The sequence below is a fragment of the Apodemus sylvaticus genome, chromosome 8, assembly GCF_947179515.1.
Source record: "Apodemus sylvaticus chromosome 8, mApoSyl1.1, whole genome shotgun sequence".
NCBI lineage: Eukaryota > Metazoa > Chordata > Mammalia > Rodentia > Muridae > Apodemus > Apodemus sylvaticus.
Window position 1 is genome coordinate 80,822,936 of NC_067479.1, and position 24,716 is coordinate 80,847,651.

The 24,716-nt window shown below is 45.3% G+C and overlaps 1 protein-coding gene across 1 annotated transcript in view; it reads left to right on the plus strand.

The window, feature by feature from the left end:
* Gch1 (GTP cyclohydrolase 1) overlaps window positions 1–13,090 on the plus strand; it is a 37,915-nt gene extending 24,825 nt beyond the window's left edge. Inside the window, exons 4-6 of the mRNA XM_052191695.1 lie at window positions 8,162–8,193; window positions 9,416–9,500; window positions 11,043–13,090. Coding sequence (XP_052047655.1) covers window positions 8,162–8,193; window positions 9,416–9,500; window positions 11,043–11,169 — 244 coding nt within the window. The 3' untranslated portion in view covers window positions 11,170–13,090. The remainder of the gene's footprint in view (window positions 1–8,161; window positions 8,194–9,415; window positions 9,501–11,042) is intronic.
* Window positions 13,091–24,716: the final 11,626 nt, after the last annotated feature.

Genomic DNA, 24,716 nt, shown 5'->3' on the forward strand with positions numbered 1-24,716 from the left:
GTATGTGGTTTTAAGCTTTTGGTCAGCCTGCATTTGGGGCTCTGGCTTCTTGCACTCCTTGGCACCTGCACCTTGTGTGTTTCTCAGTCCGGCAAGCGAGCCCATCCATCCATGTCGAGGCCTCTGTCCCTGTAGATACAGGGGTGTGGCTCCCTTTGCTGGCTTGGTCTCCTTGTTTCTGCTCTTTTCCCTACATGCTCTTGAATTTAAACGAATCATTGTCAAGCTGAGCGCGGTGGCAAACCTTTAATCACATCACTCAGGAAAAAGAGGAAGGCAGATCCCTGAGTTCAAGGCCAGCTGCACAGTGAGTTACAGCATAGCCGGGGCTATGAGGAGAGACCCTGACTCAAAAGTAAAACAATTTAAAAGAAAAATCATTTGCTACCACCTTTACTTGGGATTTTAGGAAGGAGAGGTGGCATGTTTGTTGTATGTGCGCGACAATTTGTGTTCATTTGGAAGTCAGTGTGAAGGTTTATTTACATATCTCTGCTAGGCCCCAGCCCACAGGCTTTTTAATGCCCCTAAAGGTGTTTAAGTTGTATTAATTTGTTTTTATGGAGTTAATGAATCCTGGGTAGGTGGGTGAGCTGTGTGTGCACTGGGTGTGTGCATGCACATTTGTCCGTGCATATATGCGTGTGTGTGTGTGTGTGTGTGTGTGTGTGTGTGTGTGTAGAATCAAATGAAGGAGTAGGTGGTAAACATGCAGTCGTTGCATTTAAAGCTAAGTTTGCATCATTTGCCTGAGGCTAGAGTGACCTCAGTCACATTGGAACAAATGAATGTTCTGCAACTCTGTGTGACAGTGGGATTGGTTGGGGTCCTAATGTGGTAGCTCTCATCTTTTCCATTTCTTTCTTGGAATCCGTATAAACCTGCGGTGGTTTGAATGAGAATGTTTCCCATAGGCTCCTGGAGTTTGAACGCTGGTCCCCGGTTGGTGGACCTGTTTGGGGAGTCGGGAGGTGTGGCCTTGCTGGAGGAGGTGTATTTATGAGAGTGGGCTTTGAGGTTTCAAAGCCTCAATGCCATTCCCAGTTTGCCCTCTCTGCTTGTGGTTCAAGATGTGAGCTCCCAGCTTGCTGTCCCAGCGTCTGTGTCTGCCTGCTGCCATGTCTCCCGCCGTGATGGTGATGGGGCCATAATCCAGACAGACCCTTCTCTTTATAAGTTGTCGTGGTCATGGTGTTTAACACACCACAGAAAAGTACAAGTCTTCCTCCCAGTTACTTGCTCCCAAATAATAGTGAAAACAGATTTATATCAACTGTGAATGACAGAATCATCAGTATGCTTATTGTACAAACACAGTCACAGGTGCAACTTTCTGGTGTTCTCTTTTCCACCAAGAATGCTAATTCTGCCTTTATCACAGGCATTCTGGCACTGTTGAGACTGTAATAGACTGTCTATATGTGGAAGACTGACTTGGCGATGGCTTCTGTACTAAAAATAAGTGTCGCAGAGCACTGTAAGCTTAGGTATGGTCTTTTTACCTTTCCTCTCTGTGGTGCTGAGGCTCACATTGGTGCTAGGCGAGTGAGTGGCTCCGCTACTGAGCCATGCTTCCAGCCCTCCAAAGACCCCAAAGGGCACCCTCTACTGCATGATTGATGGTATGAGAGATGGTTTCTCCAGTGACCCAGTGGGCTCATGGAATAAATGATGACTCAGAGACACAGGGGGACAATCTTGGTTATGTCCTTTCCTGGTGAAAAGACCTTAAAGAGTTAAATCTTCTGTGAAGCATTACAAAGAAACGGATTGTTAGCATGAGGATTTGCCTTGTGCCAATAGGATTAAAATTTAAGGATAAAACGCAACACCAAACCAAGGCATTGGGTGTTCAACTGCCCATTTCTTTTAAGAAATAAGAATGCTTCGAGATCAGGGAGTAATGAAGAAAGCTGTGTCCCAGAGAAACCTCACTGTTCATTTTAATCTTGTGTGTGTGGTTTGTTGTCTGCTCACCTTTAAATGCATGACCTTTCCATTCCGGTGAAGTCAAATATCAAGCAGAAAAGCCTCAAGTCACAGGAAGACACCAGAAGCGATTCGATTTGGTTCTAGTGGAAGTCGAGAGTAAACTCAGACCCAAGAGCTCTGTGTTTTCTTGCCTTAGAACAATTGAATGAATATAATTAAAACTTGAATTTGGAACTGTAGTTTCTGGGTATTGAATTCCTTGGCTTGGGCGGGCTTTCCAGATCAGCTACTGCTGTGGCCAGAGAGAAGGTAGTAGCAGCCTCCTCTTGGAGGAGGAGTGGGATCAGGTAGCTGTAGCCATGGAAATGTCTACCCTCATACCCAAGGCCCTGCAGTCAATCCAGTGTGCACAAGCAGGTTTGCCTTAAGTTCAGAGCCACTGTGATAACAGTGGTGTGCCCAGGCAGAGGTGGGGGGGTGCACAGATTCCTCAGTAGGGAGAACTTCGAAGGCGTGGCTAACGCTTAAAGATAGGCAAACCAGAAAGTTGGAGCAAGGCCTGTTCTAGCGTGTGCAGCCAGACTCATTATCAGAAGTAGGGGATTTTAACCCAAGGGTGGTGAGGAGACACTGTGAAGTTGGCTTTGGTTACAAAACGATTAAAGACATGTGGCACTATGCCTAACATTACATCTTTCTTTTAAGATATTTTAAAGACTTCTTATTTTATATCTAAGAGTATTGTGCATGTAGGCATGTCTGTTCTACATGCATGCCTGGTGCCCATGAATGCCGAAGAGGGCATCAGCTCCTCTGGAACTGGAGTTACAGATGGTTTGAGCCACCATGTGGGTGTTAAGAACTGAACCTGGGTCCTCGATAAGAGCAGCAGGTGTCCTTAACCACTGAGTCACTTTTTCTGGCTCCTTAACAAACTTGTTTTCTTTTTTTTTTTTTAAGTATCTTGAAATTTCTTGACATCTTTTCGTTTCAAAAGCCTCCCAGCAAGGCAGATCTTTTGAGTTGAAGGCCAGCCTGGTATATATAGCAAGTTCTAGGCCAGCAAAGGCTACATAGTGGTAACCTATCTCAAAAAAAAGAGGCTACATTATATTTCTTTGACTGGTCATTCATTTGCCTAGCTTTTCAACACAGATAAATACAGTTTGCAGTCTGAGACTGTTGTCAAAAGTAGGGAGAGTTTGAGGATGGATCTTTAAAAATTTTGTAATTATATTTAGATACAGAAAACTTAGCAGTGTACATTTAGCTCAGGTTAGTGGTGAGTTCTTTCTAGTCTTTGCCTTTTCCAGATTGGCAATGTGAGTCACAGACTTGGGATCCAGGACATGGCCACCCAGGGATGGCAGTCCTAATAGCTTCCACCAGCTTAGCCAGAGCACCCTAGCCTTCCAAGTTAACCTGTGTGAAGGCAACAGTGGTGCTTGTCTTCCTGTGGGCCATGCACCCCAGCCTGCCCTTTCCCTTGACGATGCAGCAGGGCACCCCCATATTGTGACACAGGGCAGGCAGGAAAACCACCAGCTCAATGAGGTCTGCATCATGGGCAGTCACCACCAGGGTGATTGTATTGGCCCCTGCTCGAAGTTTTGAAATCTGCTGTGTAGTTTTGATTTAGATTTCCTCAGTGGCTGAGGGTACTGCTGTTTGCCTCCTTATCACTGATTTCCATGGCTCTTTTTTTCCTATAAACTAATTTACTGCTTTAAAGTTTTCAACGGATTAACAGCTACAGAAAACTGTCATAAATCACAATAAAAATATTTATATTTCAAATACAAAAGAAAATCTTAAATTATTCTTAGTTGATATCTAAATATTGATTCCCATGCTTGTGGCTTCCCGTCAACCCATTATTCAGTCTGTGCAGCCTGGGTACTTACTAAGCACTGTTTGCACTTGCTTCTTCTGTATCAGGTTTACTTTGCAGTTTCTTCTAGAAAACTAACTGATTTTGTCCAAGGAAGTCTCCCTTTTTTTTTGAAAAACCAAAGCTGCTACTTTAACTGCTCACACACACCCATGCTTTTCATTTGTCTTTTGATTTTGTTTTAAAGGGTTTTTGTTTGTTTGATTGGTTTTTGTTTTTTATAACATGATTCTATTTTTTTTAAGATTTATTTATGTGTATGAGTACACTGTAGCTGTCCTCAGACACACCAGCAGAGGGCATCTGATCCCATCACAGATGGTTGTGAGCCACCATGTGGTTGGTGGGAATTGAACTCAGGACCTCTGAAGAGCTGTCATTGCTCTTACCGGCTGAGCCATCTCCCCAGCCCAGTTGGGTTTTGTTTTGAGACAAGATCTTAAAACAACTCAGGGTGGCCTCAGACTATAACTGAGACTGGCCTTGAACTAGGAATCCTCCTGCTGAGACGATGGGTGTGTATCACCGTGCCTGTCCGTTCAGTGTTATACTTCCACAAGGAAACTTTATAAACTCTGTCTGGTCACAAGCGGTGTACTTGTTTGCACTTGTATGGCTTCAGGCTTTATTGCATGTTTAAATCTCTTACATCTTGATGCATTTGGGACCAGGAATGAAGAAGAAGTCCTTCACTGCTCTGGGGTGCTCTTTGCCTTCCTGTCCTCACTGCCCATGGCTGAGCTTCCGGCTTCTGCCCCCTGGGCTGTGAATTGAGATCCCGACTCTGTTCTGTACCTTCTAAGGGTCCTTGGATCTGCTGCAGGAGTGGTCTTCCTCAAGTGCAGACTTAATTATGCTGTCCCTTTTGTGCCTGCCCATAGCTTTTAAGACAAAGTTCAGCTTCTTTGGAATAATTGAGAAGACTCCAGAGAATAGAAGTTACAAGTCCAATCAGTTGAAACTGAATCAGAGATTGCTCGAGGTCTAACTGACTGAGGGATCCATTCTAATATTTAGAGACAAGCGTGTGTACCAAAAAGACAACCTAAATAGCCTCCATAATCTTCCTTCTTTCTGAGACAGGGCCTTAGTCTGTAGCTCAGGCTAGCCTAGAGCTCACAGCAGTCCTCTTAAATCAGCATCCTGAGTGCTGGCTTCCCAGGGCTCAGTCACCACAGCCAGCATCCTCATGGTGCAGTTTTCTTAGCTGAGGTAAGGATGCAGTGCATTGAAAGCCAGGAAAGCTGCCTGTGAACATAAGTGAAAAAGGGAATTCGGGTTAATGTTGCCGAGGGACTGCTCAGAGATGCTCAGTTTCATGAATATTCCTTGTTGACTAACCAATCAATCAGTAATTAGTGACAAACAATCACTAATTTGTGGTGTATTAATGCATTCATAGAAGAGTCAGGTGTGGTGGTGCATACCTGGAATCCCAGCACTCAGGCAGGAGGATCTCTGAGTTCAAGGCCAGCTTGGTCTATATAGTGAGTTCTAGGGGAGCCAAGGAACATTCATAGAAGACCCTGTAAAGTTGCTTGGGTAAAGTGTTATGAGGACTTACCTACTCCCGACTCCAGACACCTACACCATAGCCTGCTAAGACTAGGTAAGTTACTGACTAAGCGCATTTACAAATAACAGTTGCACAAGTTCTGGATGTAAAAGAAAAAATCTCCTCTAGCTTGTTAGTTGCAATGTTTTCAGACCCAGTGTGGTTCATTCCTAGTGCTTTACCCTAAACCAACAGCTCCTCCCCTGGAGGCACGCTGAGTCAGGTTGTGATGCCCTCCTGTTCCTGTGTGCTTTGAGGATGTGTGAGCACCTGTATAGAGAATGCACAGGGCTTAGCACTGTAGTCTATCCACACAGCAAGTCAAGCACAGACATGATCCTTCATGGAGCAGGAAGGGGCGCACACAGCTATAAGTTCCCAAAGCCATGGTCGGAGTGAATGCCACCTGTGCGGCTTTCAAAAGGCCTGACGTGGTCAGTGCGGTAGGTGGGGATGGGGAGATGGCTCAGTCCCACAGTCTCTGACATTTCGTCCAAGCTTTCTTTAAAAATATCCAACTTCTCTTTGAACCAACTGTGGGCTCCTGTTTTTTTTTTTTTTTTTTAAATAACATTAAAGACAAGTAAATCCTTTACTCCAAAAGGGCAAGAACCAGGGCACGAGCCAGGTACAGTTACAGTCAGAGCAAAACCAGAGCTCAGTGTCAGGTGTCTGGGAATCACCTTGGCTCCACAGGACCTGAGCGGCTCCTCCTCCCTGACTGTGCCCACAGCACACAGTCAGTCTAACAGGTCAGGCTGGCCTCGAACTCAGAAATCCGCCTGCCTCTGCCTCCCAGAGTGCTGGGATTACAGGTGTGCGCCACCACCGCTCACAATAGATTCTTAATTCAAACTATCACTAGAAGGACCCAGCTTCTGGTAGATAGATTGTTCTCAGCCTTGTCTTGACACTTCCCACCACAGCCCATTAAGCTTGATGGCCTTTCCAGCACAAAGTTCCTAAATTCTTCAGAATCCTCTAGCAACAACATGGTCATGACTGTCACAGCAATGGTCCACTCTCTGATACCAGAGTTTTGTTTTATTTAAGATTACTACTGCTGCAATGGCACACCACAACCAAAAGCAGATTGGGGAGGAAAGGGTTTATTTCATCTTAGGACGTTTAGATCACACTCGTGTCACCTCAGGAAACCAGGGCAGGGACTCAAGGCAGGCACCTGGAAGCAGGAACAGAAGCGGAGACTGGAGGAGTGTTGCTTGATGCTTTGGCCCCCAGGACTTGCTCAGTGTATTTTTTACTATTCAGGACTCCTGCCCAGAGATGACTCTGCCTCCAAAGAGCTGGACCCTCCAACATCAAGCATTAACATAAGTCAAGAAAATGCCCTATGCACTTGCCAACAGGCCAGTCTTATGGGGACCTTTTCTCAATTACAATTTCCTGTCCCCAGATATATCCAGGATTGACAAAAATCAAACAGTACACATGTTTCTTACTTGAGAGAGGGGGGGGGGGGAGAGGGAGGGAGGGAGGGAGAGGGAGAAGGAGGAAGGGGGGAAGAGCTCTCTGAGCACAGAACATGTTGGCATATAACCACATAGCTACTAAATGACCACTCCATGCTTCCGGCTGGGAATGTAACCCAAGGCTTCCTACGTGCTAGGCAAATGTCCCAGCACTGATCGACATCTTCAGATGTATGGACGATGCTCACTACAAGAAGCATGCACATCAGATGGTAAAATAATATATCAGAGACATTCCTGTTCCGGTGTAGAGGGAAACCTGGACACCCAGCATTTGTCTGATATGCCATCCTCAATTTTACTTAACGCTAGAGTTTTAAGCTATAAATCAATAACATCTCTTAAGTATTTGGCAAACTAATCACCCAGGAAAAAAACTCCTAGAAATAATATATACAAAAGAAAAATTAGCCCAGTACCTCCTAATTCTGGTCTTAAAAAACATTCTTTTGCTCAACTAAAACAATGTCACATCTCCTACATTTTATAACTACAGGGCCCAAGAAATAGAATGACTCCTGCCACAAGGGGTCTCTGGATTGGGTGGTCAGTGTGAAGGTATTTATGCAACTGCTTTATGCATGTTAGCTATAAAGGAGCAGCTTGCCAGAGATGTGTATAGGTTGTGTGTGTGTGTGTGTGTCCTAAACTGTCTCATAGAAGTGACTCTTAATGGAGTCCAAATCATGAGCAGACAGAAATGTTTTAAAGAAATATTCTGCTGTGCCAATTGTTGCCCTCACGTGGGCTGTCCATACTACCACCTGGCAGGTTTCACTGTTTGGCCAAGAGCCTCTTATTTGGGAGAGCATTAATCCTGCAAAATACTTATATAAACCTTTTGTGAAGAAAGGCCTGAAGAAATCTAATCTTCTCTGATCTGATTACTCTAATAGATTTAGCTGATTCAGTAGTTGACCTACTATTAATTAACAAATAGTCTTTTTATTTTTAACTTGAACTTTAAGCTCTGATAAAACAATATGATTAATTAGAGCGCCCTAGACTTAGCCAGACTTGATGACTGGGACCGCCAAGATTTGTTACTCCCCTGTAGTTACAGTTCCCTAAGTGAACTCTACACTTGGGGCCTATCAGTTCTCCTAGTTTCTCTTTAGGGACATGGGAGCAGAGCTGAGGTGTGACAGGTGTGCCCTGCTTGAATGTATCCCTTGCTGTGTCCTAAAAGCCATCTCTCCTGCCCATACCCACAAAGTCCTTGTCTCACGAGGAAGCTTTGCTGAATTCGTGTTATTAAACATGTGACTAAGCAAAGCATTTCTTTTTCAGGATTGTAGAAATCTACAGTAGAAGACTACAAGGTAAGCACACGCTTTATTTACAGAAAACATTTCCCCTATTACAAATGTAATAAATATGATGCGGGAACTAAGCCCTCTGAGGGAGGTCCCAGAGACTTGTGATTAAACCTGTAGAGGAAGCCCTGCCCTGCTTTCCCGCTCCTCCCATGTCTACGCAGGTACCAATATTTTCTTTTCTTTTTCTTTTTTTCTTTTTTTGGATTTGGTTTTTCTCTGTATAGCCCTGGCTGTCCTGGAACTCACTCTGTAGACCAGGCTGGCCTCGAACTCAGAAATCCACCTGTCTCTGCCTCCCAGAGTGCTGGGATTACAGGCATGCGCCATCACCTCCGGCTCAACATTTTCAAATCAGTTCTTTACATTTAAACAAAAGGGGGCTGGTTTGGAATCACGACCCTTCCCGTTTCCTGTTCACGTACACACCTTAAACAACTCCCATACCTCTCACTCCTAACAACATGGCTGTTTCCAGTTCCATTGTGTAAACTAATCCACCAGCCCGTCTCTGCTCTGGAAGACATGTGGGGATTTTGTCAGTCTCCTGGCATTGGCATGATTCTGAGAACATTTTTGCATGTATCGAAAGACAAGTTGTTGTTGGCATAAGAAACTGACACAGCTGGGCAATGGGGTTTCTGAGTTCGAGGCTAGCCTGGTCTACAAAGTGAATTCCAGGACAGCCAGGGCTATGCAGAGAAACTCTATCTTAGGAAAAGAGAAAAGAAGAGGAGGAGGAGGAGGGGGAGGAGGAGGAGGAGGAGGAGGAGGAGGAGGAGGAGGAGGAGGAGGAGGAGGAGGAGGAGGAGGAGGAAGGAAACTGAATTATTTAGGTTCCAGCACTGCTTTTTAACAGTCCAGCAGTTAGCTTCCACGCTCAGAACACTGTTGCAAGGTAATTAATTCTTCACTCCACTCCCTATCTATGGAGATGCTTGCGAGCCAATATCTGTTCTTGAGGCTTAAGGAAGAAATGCTTGCTGTTCTCACACCTTCCCTGCCGAGGTGCCCCAGGGCCAGGGTTTCTTCAGGGCCTGTAGTGCTCATGAGGAAACTGACCAGGGACTTAGCAGGTAGAATAATCTCAGGGAAAGCTGTCCTGTCTTAGATATTAAATCCCACAGAAGTCTGCTTTGTAAGATCACAAATATTCTAGAGGAAAAAAAAATCTTCCATCTGTTTGTGTCTGGCCTTTAAACCTACCTCTTTGTTGTCACATCCTCAGTTCAAGAGCGTCTCACCAAACAGATTGCGGTGGCCATCACAGAAGCCTTGCAGCCCGCTGGCGTTGGGGTTGTGATTGAAGCGACGTAAGTCTAAACCCGCCTTTGATAATGTCTTAGTGGTATCGACCCCAACTCTACCTTTACGGTACGTTCAGCTTCTCTAGGACCAAGTAACGCTGCTGACCGAGGAGCCAGGATAGGAAAGACTTTTGTTCTGATTTTGATCTTATGTGGATCCTGTGCATGTGTATCTGTGTCTGTGGAGGTTAAAAGGAGAGTTACAGAGCCTCCCAAAGTGGGTCCTGGGAACCATACAGGTCAGTTGATGTTCTCTCAACCACTGAGCCATCTCTCCAGACCCTAGTTTTGTCCACCCCCCAGCCCCCATTGTGAGAATGTTGGAGCTCTTTGAGTCATAAGCATCATTGTAGAAGTTTGTGTGCAGTCAGCAGTAGTTTTTGCATCTCCCCTGTTTCCTTAGCTTTTTCATGAGCACACATTTGTCAAATAGAAAAAAAGTAAGAACTGGTACAAAGGGCAACTGAAGACACTGTTTATAAGAAGAACAGATATTTTCTAGTTTCCAACTTCATTGTTAACTGAGGTTTTAGTAAACATAATCACTACTGATGGAGCCCAACCAACACGGTGTCTTGATACAGAGTGGACGGTGTCTTGATACAGAGTAGCCGGCAGGGGTTTGGATGGGGCTAGGTCTGGCTTATTCCTCAGAGTTGCCATTTCTCTAGGAGTAAAGAACTGTCACATGCTTCCTGGCAACAGTGTAGCCATCTCCACCCACCGGGACTTCTCACTGCATTTAGCTGTAGCTTCAAATCCATCTATCCTGCTCAGTGAGAGCCTCTGGGAAGCACTGTCTGGGAAGCGCTGTGCAGTTCCATGTGACCGGCTCCTTTGGATCCCACATTAGAGTGAGAGCGTGTGGTGCTTCCCTTTCTGTGTCTGCCTTCACCTCGTGCAATGATCTCCAGACACTCCTGAAGTTAGGCTGAGTTATGAGAATCACATACATTGTATAGCACGTCCCCTCCCATGCTATGGCAGTCCCCAAGCTCTGGCCTTGGCATGCTGTCTGCCTTTGCCATGTTGCTCAGACTTACTGCATTTGCTGGCACGGTCAGAGTCCACGGGCATCTCTCTGGACACCCTCGTGGGTAGCACGCCATCATACCACGGTCCTGAGGGTGGATCAAGCCCTCTCTGAATTTCAGAACTACATGCAGCCACTCAGCTGGGAAATTCCAAGGAGTGGTCCTGACTAAAAAGCCCATCTATTGGTCAATATTAAATATTTAATAAAGACTGCTTCAAATTGGAAGAAAAAAAAAAGAACTTATGTGCTCCCCCAGCCCCCAGGAAGAAAGTTCTGCTTCCCCTTCAGGGTGGATGTGTCAAGGGCTCAGCCTTGAACAGGAATAAAAGCTGTATGAGATAAAATGATTCAAGAGGAAGTTTAATGTTTTAGGAAAACATTAGAGGGGGATGTTTTGATACTCTTAATAACTGTGAATTGAGACTAATTTTCTGCCCTGAGTTTTATTTAACTGATATAAGTGTTGTATCTGCCCTGCCTGCTTTTATTTAAACCAGCTCGTTTTCTTATAGACACATGTGCATGGTAATGCGAGGCGTGCAGAAAATGAACAGCAAGACTGTTACTAGCACCATGCTGGGCGTGTTCCGGGAAGACCCGAAGACACGGGAGGAGTTCCTCACCCTCATCAGGAGCTGAACGTCCGTGGGCAAGCCCCAGTTTGCAGAGCCCACGCTGCAGACCTTATCCGTCTCAACCGTACATTCCAGTTTTAGTTGGTACACTTGTGAACTTTATTTCTCACCATGAATTGTATTTAATAATTATTTATATAGATATGTCAAATAAAGGTGATCAACTAAGGGGTGAGCTTCTGCTTTCTTCTCGCCACCTTCTTAGTGGCAACGCTAACGTGAGCTGCCAGGAGTATAGGTTCTACACTGACTGCCGCCATTCAGAGCTACCAGGGATGCTGGGAAGGAGGAAACTCATGCATTTGGTTGACGTAATCATTGACTCATTAGCAGAGGGCACTGGACATTCAAAGAGCTGTGGCCACTGTGCTGTTTTCTGCCTCCAGTGGGCACGGTATACCGTTGAATTGCCGGAGATGATGTGGGTGCCCAGAGCATTGCCCTCTGCATTCAGAGACCCACAGGCACCACTCTGTTTTGATCATGCGTATGAAGCTACCAGGGACATTTTCTTCTTTATATTTATTAACTGTCCAGCTATAACACTAGTCTCTGAGGGAAGGTGACAGGGTATCTGCCTTTAATTTTGCTGTGAGTTAAAAGAAGAAAATTTTCACCTTCTATATTTTACAATTTGAGTAGGGGGAATTCCTTCCTGCAGTAGTTTCCTTAAGTTTATTCTCACATCAGCTACGTGGATTTAGAGGGTTGACTCTTGTGCCTTGGTGCAAATATTGCACCATTTGGAGTGCAGGTACTTCGCCATCTTTTCGGACAGCTGTAACTTCTCAAGTTTGTGAGTACCCACTCGGCACATTGCTGACTTCCTGTTAAAAGTTCTTGGGAGTTTACTTTGTCTATTCCAAGGAGATATGTCAAAGCATTTTCAAAAACTTGTATGAAGTATTTTTGCAATTATTTCCAGAATCTTTTGGAACTGCCTCTCAGTCAGCTCTGTGGACTCCCAGCTCCTCTGAACTGCAGGGAGTGCAGGATGGTGAGGAAGGCTGGGGCTGTGCCCACTGCTCTGCCCACGCCATGCTGTGGCTGTGGGAGATGCACGGGGATTTCAGTCTAGTTTCCTTCTTGTTGGTGTGCGTCTTGTCTTCAGTACAAGTGTGTCCAGAGGTGTAGCTGTCCAGGAAGTGTGACTAATGACCAGTTGCTTCAAATGTCCTCCACCGGGGCAGTGAGGGCCAAGTGAGTCCCAGCATTCTTGCTCCCCCACACAGACAGGATCATAGCTGTTCCATTGAAGAGTTTTCCTGCTGGCTGACATAGTGCTCTCTAAATGAATTCCTGTGGTCCTATCTGCCACTTGGACACTCATCAGCTTATGATAAGCAAGAACTGGTTCTTAATTTTATTATTAATTATTTTACCTCTACTTTTTCCTAGTACTTTCTATATTTAGAGTTTCCAAAATATAGTCAGGTGGATTTTGAGTTTCCTTTGTAATCTAACCTGATAGCAGTGTTAGTACACTTAGCTATTTAGACATTTCTAGGGAGGCTGTTAAGTACGTAACCCGTGTTTGGTATTTTAAAGTAAAACCAGTGTGACTTGACTTAGAGGACCAAAGAGATTGTTAGATATACCTTCATCTTTTTTGTGGGGGTGGTCATTTGTATTTCTTCTGAACAACCCTGTGGGGTCATTCTCTAGAAGTGTTCTTGACAAATGCCTGACATCTCCAGGCTGTGTTTCCATCAGTGTCTTTGTAGGGATAGCCTTGTCTGTCTCAGTCTAGTCCATAGTTCTTCAAAGACACCTTCTCATATCCATGATACCGAGTCCATTTGGGAAATTTTTAAAAATTTGATGTATTTAAATATACTGTTCAATTATGCTGTTTGGATTTACTGTATATGTATGTATGTTACTGAAATTGGTTCTATTTAAATGATTAAAGTGTTTTAATTTTGTTCCTGTGGATGTTTCTTTTTTTCAATCACCAGTATAAGTACATGTACTGACTGGTTTTGTGTGTCAACTTGACACAGGCTGGAGTTATCACAGAGGAAGGAGCTTCAGTTGGGGAAGTGCTTCCATGAGACCCAGCTATAAAGCATTTTCTCAATTAGTGATCAAGGGCCCATTGTGGGCGATGCCATCCCTGGGCTGGTTCTCTTGGATTCTGTAAGAGAACAAGCTGAGCAAGGCAGGGGAAGCAAGCCAGTAAGAAACATCCCTCCATGGCCTCTGCATCAGCTCCTGCTTCCTGACCTGCCTGAGTTCCAGTCCTGACTTCCTTTGGTGATGAACAGCAGTATGGAAGTCTAAGCTGAATAAACCCTTTCCTCCCCAACTTGCTTCTTGGTTGTGATGCTTGTGCAGGAATAGAAACCCCGACTAAGTACATCATTAATCAATTTGATTATTTTGGTTCTGTTTTAGCTAAAATATCCATCATGAAAGCCTGGTTCATCCAGGAAAGTGTTAAGAATACAGATCTCAATGATAATGCGATAGCTTGAGGCCTTGGTAGTTTCTCTTTAATGTGTGACTGGAGTAAGACTAACTCCAGCCTCTTGCTGGTAATGGGAAGAGGAGGTCTCAGGGTAGCTGCAGCCTCCTGGGACAGGCAGTGCTTTTTCATGAATGCAGAGGGGGAAGGAAGGGGCAGGAAGCAGAGAGGGTTTGCTCTCCTCTTTGCCCAGGGCTCTCCCTGGGCAAAACCCGAAGTGAGATGCAAAGGGTTTTGCTGCCCTTCCTGTTCTGTGCCAGAGTCCTTGTGCCCTCTTGCTTGTGGTTTTCTGCATTGCTCGTCCTTGGACAATGGCTCCAGCCCTCACTGGCTTCCTGTGTATCTAGGTGCCAGGCACTGGAGTGGCTCACTGCTACTTACACACACTGCAGACACTGACTCTTGCCATTCTCAGGAATGCTCGCCCACTGGTGTAACTCTGAAACCAAAGTTCCAGATGTCAAAACTAAACCGTTCAACTCAGGCCAATCTGCTGGTACTGAGATTTTTCTCTGAAAAATACACAAGTCCTTTGTCACCCAAAGTTGAAAGAAGGCTTTCCAGAGGTGGCATTCCCCTTTAACCCCTGCGTTCAGGAGACAGGGGTAGGTGCATCTCTGAGTCTGAGACCATCCAGGGCTTAACAGTGAGACTCCATCTCAAAAGGAAAACAAGGCTTTTTACTAACACGACAGGTTCTGGTCTTTCACAGAGGAAGCCTGAGAGGAGTTCAAGTGAGTCCCTAACTACCCCACACCCACTTTATCCAAAGTCACATGGCTTATTTTATCTGTTAATTGTGCAAAATAAAGCATACAGCAGCAGAGAGACTAGCATGTGGACCCCAAACCTCTGACATCTTGTGTACAACCTCTACACCTCCCATCCCTGCTTGACTGTTGTAAATCAATTCTTTGGCATCATTTCTTTCCTCCTCTTCCTCCTACCTCCTGCTTCTGCTCCTTCTCCCCCCTCTCCCTTCTCTCTCCTCCCTCTTTCTTCTTTCTTCTCTGGTTCTGTCCTTTTGAAGCGAGCTTAAGTTTTAAAACATCCAGCACGGGGCTTCTTTAGCTTCTGCGCAAGGGTTGTCTGGCTGCTAAGATTCTGGAGAAGGTGGAAGGAAGGTTATGTGGGAACTGGAAATGATGAGGCTACGTGGGGCCTTCTCCTGGGGATTCCGAGAATTGGCATGGGTAGTAGGAGTGTTTGGATTTCCCCACCCCTGCTTAGTCACATTGTGGTGATCCCCTGGGCAAGAAAATCGGGCAGGTGGGGGGATAGTGGCATTTCAGGTCTCAGGCCTCTGACTCCTGTCCTTCCTGCCTCCGCCTCTTGTGGAATGTGGAATGAACCCCGCGAGCGCCTCTTGCATGTGAGGGGATCGCTCTAGCACTGATCGCCACCCCCAGCCCTGCGCAGTCTCGTCTCTCCTCATGGTGTAGCGACTTCCTTGCGAGGTCTCCTAGGACGGCCTCCGTCAGGTTGATCTCCCTCAGGTTGATTGATGTCCTAGTGGTCTGCCTGTCCCCGCCTTTCTACTCTACTGCTTGTTGTGGGCAGCAAGTGCACAGCTCTGACTTCTGAGAAGTCCTTTAGCTTCTGGAATGGACTCTGCCTGGGCGTGGTGACTCTCCTCGCCCTTGCTGGATCTCCACACTTGAAAATACTCTCTCTCAGCAGGTAGACAAATAAGACATGTTTCTGATTTGTCGTTTTGTGAGTTTTTTTTTGTGGTGATACTAGTTTTTATAGCCTGTTCTGTCTTGACTAAATTCCTTCATAAATCCCTCCCAACCCTCCTCTCCACCCCCAACCCCCTCTCTCACACCCCCCCCCCCCCCAACCCCGCTCTCTAGAAGGGCTTTTCACTTGTGGAATGGAGGGAAACACTGACGAGTGTGGAGAAAAGCTGAGGCAGGGAGCTTTTGTGGGTAAAGCACTTGCTGTGTGAGCTTGAGGTCCTAGCTCAGACCCGCCCCCCCAACTCATGCATGATACACACCGCTGTGATCCCAGCACTGGAAGGTGGCTTCCTCTGCTCCCCAGAGCTTGCTGCCTAGCCCATCCTGCTGGGCCCCAGGCTCTGTAAGAAAACCTGCCTCAAAAATCAAGAAGTGTGATCGAGGAAGATACCTGACGTTGACCTCTGACCTTTGCATACAAGCAAGCTTATGAACCCATGTTTGCATACACACACACACACACACACACACACACACAAACACACACACACACATACACACAGACATACAGAGAGAGAGAGAGAGAGAGAGAGAGAGAGAGAGAGAGAGAGCTAGAGAGAGAGCTTAAAACGATTCTGAGTACCAGGGACTCCAGAGTTTATTTCTGTCAGTCGGTGTGTTCCCTAAACCAACCAAAGGCAACTGATCTCAGATGAAATTTGCTCACTAGGGTCTCAGCTCTGTGTTCCTGAATGCTGATGTGTATAAGCTCAGAGTATGAGATTATAAAGTCCTCACCTGACTGCATCTGAGAGCCGCTTGCCTAGTTGTCCAAGTCACCGTTTTCCTGTAGGGGAAGAGGAGACCGACTTCTCTGGCCGTGTTGGCTGTCCTAGCAGAGTCTCCATATTAGTTCACTGTTGAAGAAGTAAACAGGCTGAGTGTGATCTTATGTATCCATGATAATAGAGCTCTGGGAGCAGGAGGATTGCCATTCAGGGCCAGCCTGGGCTGCATAGTGACATCACTGTGTCAAATCAACAAAACATGTGCACATCACCTAGTAGTTCCGTCCAGTCTGAATTACCTGCTAAACTGTCTCAATATTATGTTTAAGCAGGCGTGCCTATGCTTAAACCAAGTTCAGCAAAAACAAGACACGCCAATGGTGACGTGTGTGACTCAGGAGTGAGGGCTGGCTTCTGGAAATATCAGAAGGAAAAATTCATCGTGTTTTCATGGAGTTCCTTTAAAGTTAGTGCACACTAACCAAAAAAAATGGAAAATCAAAAATATCTGTATTTAAGAAAGTTTCACTTTGCATGGCTTTGAAAGCCCTGCTAAAGAGAAGAGGCGCCCAAGGAGCTGAGTGCCAGGGCAGACGGAGCCTCTTGAAATTGGTTTCCTTTCACCGAGATTTTATTTGATCTTTGTTTTTGTTTTTGTTTTGTTTTTTGTTTTTTCGAGACAGGGTTTCTCTGTGTAGCCCTGGCTGTCCTGGAACTCACTCTGTAGACCAGGCTGGCCTTGGATGCAGAAATCCAACTGCCTCTGCCTCCCAAGTGCTGGGATTAAAGGCCTGCACCACCACTGCCCAGCTTTATTTGATCTTATAACACACTTATAGCACAGTCTTTGAGAGACAGCAAAGATAGAAACATCTTCCCCCCTTCCTGCCACCCAGCCCCCTCCCTATCGCCTCCATTTTCTTACAGGTCCTTCCAAATGATAGCAAGCTTATTCACACACGTGTATTTGCATCAGGGATTCTCAACTACTCGGGCCTCCCCCAACCACCGAGGAGGGTTTTGTCAACACATATGCCTGCACCCAACTTAGAACTATACAGTATTTTTTGGAAAAGAAAAGAAAAGAAAACTAACAAAAAATCCTTGAGGATTCCAGTGAACTCCTTCAGTTGAGAACTACTAACTAAACATTCAGTTCCTCTGACCAATGAAACCACATGACCAGGAAACTAGTCTCTTCATCTTAGGCAATTTAGGCAGAGAACAGCATAGGAATTATTGCTGCAGAGTGGACTCCAGCATCCAGTTAAGGCAGTTAACAGCGCCTGTAGCTGCTCAGTTGACAGGTCTAAAGGTAAATTGCCTCTAACGAGGGACTGCCTCCACATTAGTACAATCAGTTCTACATTTACCTGTGTATGAATGAGTAAGTCATTTCTCTGGTCTGATTTGTCTAAGCATATCTCACTTCCACACTCTGATTCATCACGGCAGACTTAGAAAATAGAGTTAGGGGGACAGAAAACCACTAGTTACTGAGTTGTGTAACCTGGAAGTAACTACTGTTAACATTTTTCTTTTCTTTCATTTTGTTAAAATGAAATACAGAAAAAGATATGGTGATTTAAAGCACTTTCACCCAGATAGTATTTTACCCATATTTCCCTTAGGATGTATTACTCATGGATAAGAAGTAAAGAATTAACAAAAACCTCACACATCTCTTACCCCCACCCCCAATTTGTAATGATTAATTCCTATCTGATCCTAACTTTGCCTTGGTCTTTCCCAGACTGTTTTAAACGTCTAGAGTCAGACTTTTGTGTCTAGTGCTCCAGTCTCTGCCCCATCTTTCTTGCTCTAACTATCTATAGCCTTGGAGACCCTAAGGTCCACATAGCTTTCTCTGCCTTCCTTGGTATCTTTTTTTTTTCTTCCCTGGTATCTTTATAGCATCATTTAAAGAATTACGCAGAGGGACTAGAGAGATAGCTCATGGTTAAGAAGAGCCCAGAGGTCCTAGAGTTCAAGTCCCAGCAACCTCATGGTTGCTCAAAGCCATCTATAACGAGATCTGGTGCCCTCTTCTGGCATAATGGCATACTGCAGGCAGAACACTATACATAATAAACATCGTAAAAAAATAAAGAAAAAAATCTATGGTATAAATAACACAGGTAAATAATTACTTTCATAGTGACAAGCTTTTGTTTCCAGTTTCTTGCAACAATGTCTCAGTGAACACCTGCATTTCCAAAGGGTAGGTTCCAGTGTGGAGCTCTTGAGACAAAATAACTTGGGGCCCACCAGACTGCCTCATTGCACCCACCACTCGGCTCCCCCTTCACAACTCAAACACTTTTGGTATATAATTCAAATTGTTTCCCAACAAGGTATTACTAAATTCATGCTACCCCACCAGCACCAAGTGTGTTGTTTTTAAAGTATGATACCTTGTTAGGTATGTGTCTGCAAGGGTATCGCGGCTCCTGATATATATAAGAGGCTGCAGTAAAGACTGCCAACATGACCACTGCGTTACTAGGGCCAGGTTTGTTTGTTTGTTTGTTTGGTTGGTTGGTTTTTTTGGATTTGGTTTTTTTTTTTTTTTCCGAGACAGGGTTTCTCTGTATAGCCCTGGCTGTCCTGGAACTCACTCTGTAGACCAGGCTGGCCTCGAACTCAGAAATCCACCTGCCTCTGCCTCCCAGAGTGCTGGGATTACAGGTGTGTGCCACCACTGCCCGGCTTAGGGCCAGGTTTTTATTGTGAATAAAAAAAAAGAGAGAGAGAGAAAATATCGAAAAGCATCTGATCTGGAAGAGTCCAGAGCAGAGAGAAGCAGACTGTGGACTGGACATGCCAGGGCTAGGGAAGGGAGACTAGTGGAGACTGTGAGAGAGAGAGAGAGAGAGAGAGAGAGAGAGAGAGAGAGAGAGAGAGAGAGTTCTAAAGAGGATGGGAGGATGGATGAGTAGCCATGAGGAGGGAAGGGCCAGGAGACTAGAGTGGACTTTGAAATATATTTGCTACTGCAGGGGCCTGGAAGCCAGTATGGGCTTTGATACGCAACCACAGGTAGCCATATGTCCCTTCTGCCAGAGGTAAGAGAAATGGATGGCAACCAGTCTTACACATTCCTGGGGAATGCTGGCTTGTATCTAACCCACCAGAAAGCCTTATATAGTTTTATTTCTACATAGGTTTATTTCTAGATATATGGATGGCTTGTAAGATCTAACAGGAGGTAATGTCAGTGGCAGCGGGACAGAGGCACAGCTTTATGCCATCACCTGTAGCAAACTTTGCCCCTGTTGCCTGGGCATCCGCTGACAAGACTGCAATGCCCGTGGGTCAGTAACGGGCATGCAGATGAACCAGTCCTGAGACGGTTTCGGGAACAGTGTCTGCTTATTGCTCATGGACAGCTGCTTATATGGAAGCCCATGGACTGTGATCAGTTAGCACATTACCTCGGATTTGATAGTGAGCTCTTAGTACCAGGGAAGGTCTCTGTGAGGAAGATGCACCCGGCTACTCACACTGCTTCGGAATTCTGTGCTTGGACTTCTGGGAATATTCAGGCGCATTGTGCTCCCTACTTAGCAGCTCATCATGCCAAGTAGGCTGCCCCAGATCAGGCCTGCATTTTTCTTACAAGTCTGAGGGATTCCTTTAATCTTGTAGGGACCTCAACTCAGGACAGGGAAGTGGGAAGGAGTGGATGGGGGAATGAGGGTGGGGAGTGGGGGGGGAGGGCTTATGGGACTTTTGGGGAGGGAGAATCCAGGAAAGGGGAAATCATTTGAAATGTAAATAAGGAATATATCAAATAAAAAAAAAGAATTTTGGGATGAACTAGTATGAAACGAATTGGAGTTTATTAAAAGATGTTTTGGACACGTATTTTAAGAATAAAGGTCAATAGAAAGGCTCTCGGGAAGAAAGTCAGACGTCTGAGAGAACGGGCCTTCTCAGAGAAGCATCGGCCACCTATCTCTTCTGGTGGTTCTCCAGTTCCACCTCAAAGGGTTGCTAAGAAAATCCAGCCCCAGCCCTTCTAGAGAAACGAGATCACAGAATGTCTCTATGGAGGGGCCTTGGATGGGGTTAATATGGCGATCAGATGTGGTAAAAGCAGGAGACACCAGGATTGCAGAAGGCATTAGGGTGTGTCCTTTCACCATTAGGATAGTTTTAGGTGAGATTTTACTAGAAGACTGTAGCTTTCTGGAGGGGAAGGAGAGAGGCTGTAAGCAAATGCTGGTTTTTGTGCTACAGTTCCTGATTCTCAACAGGCAAGAGGCTTCCCCTGGATTCCTGGGTGAAGGGCTCCTTTCCTCCCTGTGTTCTCCATTTCCTGTCTCTGTCAGAAGATGCTGACAGTGTCCAGCTTTATGCTAAAGTTCGGGCACACGGACCATCAGGTCCACTTCCCGAGCACACTGCAGAGATTCTCCTGCCAGGAGGGGGACAGACGCTTCACCTCTCTTGTTGCCCAATACTCAGAAGGATTGTTGTTTGTAGTGAAAATCGAATTACAGAGGCTGCCAAGTGCAGTAGCAGGCGGCTTTTCATCTTAACAAAGCTGCTGTACGTTTTAGAAACACTGCCTGAGGGGTTGAGGCAGTGTGTGTGTGTGTGTGTGTGTGCTTCACTTTATAATGCCGAGGATCAAAACTAGTTCCTTGCGTAGACTGCACGTGCATGAGCACACACACACACACACACACACACTCCACACACACTCAGCACATGCTAAGCTCTTGCTAAGCATGTTTTACCGATGACATTTCCAATTCATTAACTCTTTCCCCCTCCCTCCTTTCTTCCCTTCCTTCTTTCCTTTCGTTTTCTTCTTTTTTTTCAGTCAAGGTTTCATGTAGCTCAGGTTGGCCTTAAACTCACTATGTAGCTGGGGATGACCTTGAACTAACTTCTGATCCTCCTGCCTTTCAATTCCTGAGTGCTGGAGTTGTAGTGTGTTCTGCCTCCCCGTGGGGAAGTAATTTGGTCTTATATTTAATTTAGAATGAATCAGCCCCTGGTTAACCTGGTGGAATTAATTTACAGTATGCATTGAAGATACACTTTAATTTTAACCATGTAGCCACAAGCATTTATAAAAAAAATTACAGATGGAGTACGATCAGAGCCTAAAAGTGTCTTTACATGTATATATGTATGTATGTATGTATATGTTGCATGCACATGCCATTAAAACATATGTATTTGTTCTATCAATTCTACTTTTGGGGCTTTTGTATTCATTCATTCATTCATTTTCTCTTTTTCTGTGTGTGTGTGTGTGTGTAATCCTGTGTATGCTGTCACTTACTGGGGCCTTTTAAAATTCTTGTTTATAAGTCAGTTCTAACCCCAAAGTGTGTGCAATGATCCCATGGGGGCTGGGTTAATTTTTAGGGTCCTTCTAGCAAGAAGCAGACTAGTCCCTGATCCATTTATCACCTTATCGCTTTGGCTCATGCCAAGCAAGTTCTGAGTTGGGCAGGAGCTTGGCTGGTTCTCACTGCGAGTCCCTTAAAGTGTTCATCATTTTGTGTATGGTCATATGGGGACAGGAGAGCATGGCCTTCTTGTTTTTCTGTTACTCTCAGAGACTGGAGCGAGAGGCGAGGGGGGCATCTGGACAAGGTGTTCTCCAAACAGCAAGAGGTGGTGGCTGTTCATTTTTAGAGAGACATCTGGGCTACGTAATTTGCTTTGTAGATATGTAATTGCTTAGATAATTTGCAGTGTGCTACAAAGGTCGTAGCTGGAGATCTAGAACTTCTCACAGCTCTGCTATAAGGAGTTCCCCCACGAGAGCTTCCAAATGTACAGAAAAGAACACAAGAGAAGACAGCGTTCTCTAGGACTTCACTGTGCTTGTCAGGAGAACACACTCATAGCTGCCGTGTGAATACCAGTTGCTGAGTTAACTAAAAACTGATATCCTTGATCCTGGGAGGAAGACTGGTGTGAGGTCCATTCTTACCTCCTACAACTGCATTTGGATAACATCCAGACTGATCAGCCTGGAAGAACAATACAGGGTGTCTTTTGGTTAAGTAACTGGTGGTGGAGAGATGACAGTCTTTTTGGTTCTTTTCTTTTTCAGCAAGGAGGGGGGCCACGTGAGACAAAGGATCCCTTGTGTTAGACACTTTTTATTTTTAACCTGTCACTATTTTGATAATCAAAAGGTAGATAGCTATAATCCTAGCACTCAGAAAGGCCAGAGTTTGAGGCTAACTGGGACCTTACAGTCTGAGAATAGCCTAGGGCTACATTATGAGTTTGAGGCCGGCGTAGAAAATATAGTCCATGCTACCTCAAAAACAAAACATGAGTCTGGAGGGATGTTTTGGCAGTCAAGAGCACATTCTGCCATTCCAGAGGACTGAAACTCATTTCAAATGGGCTCAGTCACCTGTAACTCCAGCCCCAGGGGACCGACGCACTCTGGTCTCCAAGGGCACCCGCATTCACATGCTGCTCCCATATCTACTGTTGATTAAACAACAACAACAAATCAGGTGTATTTACTCTGTTAAATTGAAAATATTACTGGGCTGAATTTTTGCATTTTTATTCCTCTGTAACTCACAGGCTTTGAGAACTCTAGATCAGAGACTAGCAGCCTTTTCCTGGAAAGTCTCTGGTATTAAATATTTTTGACTCTGTAGGTAACATGTTTTCTGCCTACTCTGTCACCACAGTGTGAAATTCACCACAGAAAATGTCTTGGTCAGTGTTCTGTTGCTGTGAAGAGTCACCATGACCAAGACAACTCTTATAAGAGAAAGCCTTTAATTGGGGGCTGGCTCACAGTTTCAGAGGTTAGTCAGTTATCGTCATGGCGGGAGCATGGCACCCTGTAGGCTGGCACTGGAGCAGTAGCTGTGAACACTCCATCCTGATCTACAGGCAGAAAGAGAGAGACTGGGCCTGGCGTGGGCTTTTGGAACCTCAAAGCCCACCTCCAGTGACACGCTTCCTCCAACAAGGCCGTGTCTCCTACTCCTTGAAATCCTTTCAAACAGTTCCACTCCCTGGTGACTAAACATTTAAATATACGAGCCTGTGGGGACTATTCTAATTCAAACCACCACAGAAAATCTACAAAAGAACCAGTGTGTTTGTGTCTCGGTGTGATTTTATTTATCATCACTGACATTTGAATTTCATATAGTTATTTCTAAATTTGCTTCTTATATGTATATTTGTGTGTGTGTGTTTGTATACTATCTATTTGCAGGGGTGCCGGGAGAGGGCGGAGATCCTGTGGAGCTGGTGTTACCGCTGGTTGTGAGCCCCGCATCCTATGGAAGAGCAGCAAGTAATATTAACCACTAAGCCATATCTCCAGCCCCTTATATAATTGTTATGTGTCATGAAATATTGCCGTTTTCAATGATTAAAACATGTAAAAAGCATTAACAGATGGAGGATTGGATCTGGCCAGCAACCTGTCACTGACAGATCCTCTCTCTGGATCTGACACATTTTTGTGGTTCCCTCACATACACAGCAAAGAACTCCAGCCTTCTGGGCTGCTAGGGGAGCTTCTGTGGAGCTGGCAAGCACCGTTTCTTTCAGCCGTCACAGCAATGGGGATTGACTCAGAGGGCTTTGCAGGCCCTGCTGGGCCCTACAGAACTAATCTTGTTTCTCTTCTCTCTACCTTGTACTCAATTGCGTGTCTATGATATTTATTTTTGTGTGTGCACAGATGTGTGTGCCTTTGTGCTCACATGCAAGCCAAAAGATGCTGTTGGGTATCTCTCTTCCTCTCAACCTTATTTTTTGAGATAGGATCTCTCACTGAGCCTTAAACGCACTGATTCAGCTACACTGGCCAACCAGTGAGCGCTAGGATCCACCTGTCTCCATCCAAGGCCTGGGGTGGGACCAGCTTTTCATGGGTACCAGGGATCTGAACTCCTATCCTGATGCTTGCACAGCAAACACATTCTACACTGAGCCATCTCCCTAGTCCCTCTAGTGTGTTTTTAACTAAGTTTGGAGATATCCCTGCCAATGAAGCCGTAGTTTGGTGAGTGCTTCATTCCGTTTGCATAGGGAAAGACGCGGCCTGTCTTAGTTTGCTTCCCTGTTGCTGTGATAAAGACTGTGTCCAAACAACTTGTGGAGGGCAGGGGTTATTTTATCACAGTTCATCACTGAGGGGAGTCAGGCCCGGAGCTAAAGGAACTGAAGCAGATCACAAAGGAATCCTGCCTCCTGGCTTGCTCTCCATGGCTTGCTTCAGCCTTCTTTTCTATAGCACTCAGGACCATTTGTCCACAGGGGACACTGTCCATAATAGGCTGGCTCCTCCCACATTAACTGTTGGAGAAAATACCCCACAATCACGCCCATATTTGATGGAAGCAATTTCTCAGTTGAGATTACCCTGCTTCCAGATAGGTTAGGTTTGTGTCAAGTTGACAAAGCTAGCCAGCACATACTGTTGGAAGTTATACAGGTGGCATCATGGGCTTTCTGGTACAACAGGTGGGATTGAGCATCTTGGTCCCAGAAACTTCTGATGGTATGTACTTAAAAGAGGCTTCTTGTTGAGTGTTGGGCCCTCTTTCCATTCACAGGTAGGAAGACCAGGTAAATACCGGGAGTGAAGTCCCACCTA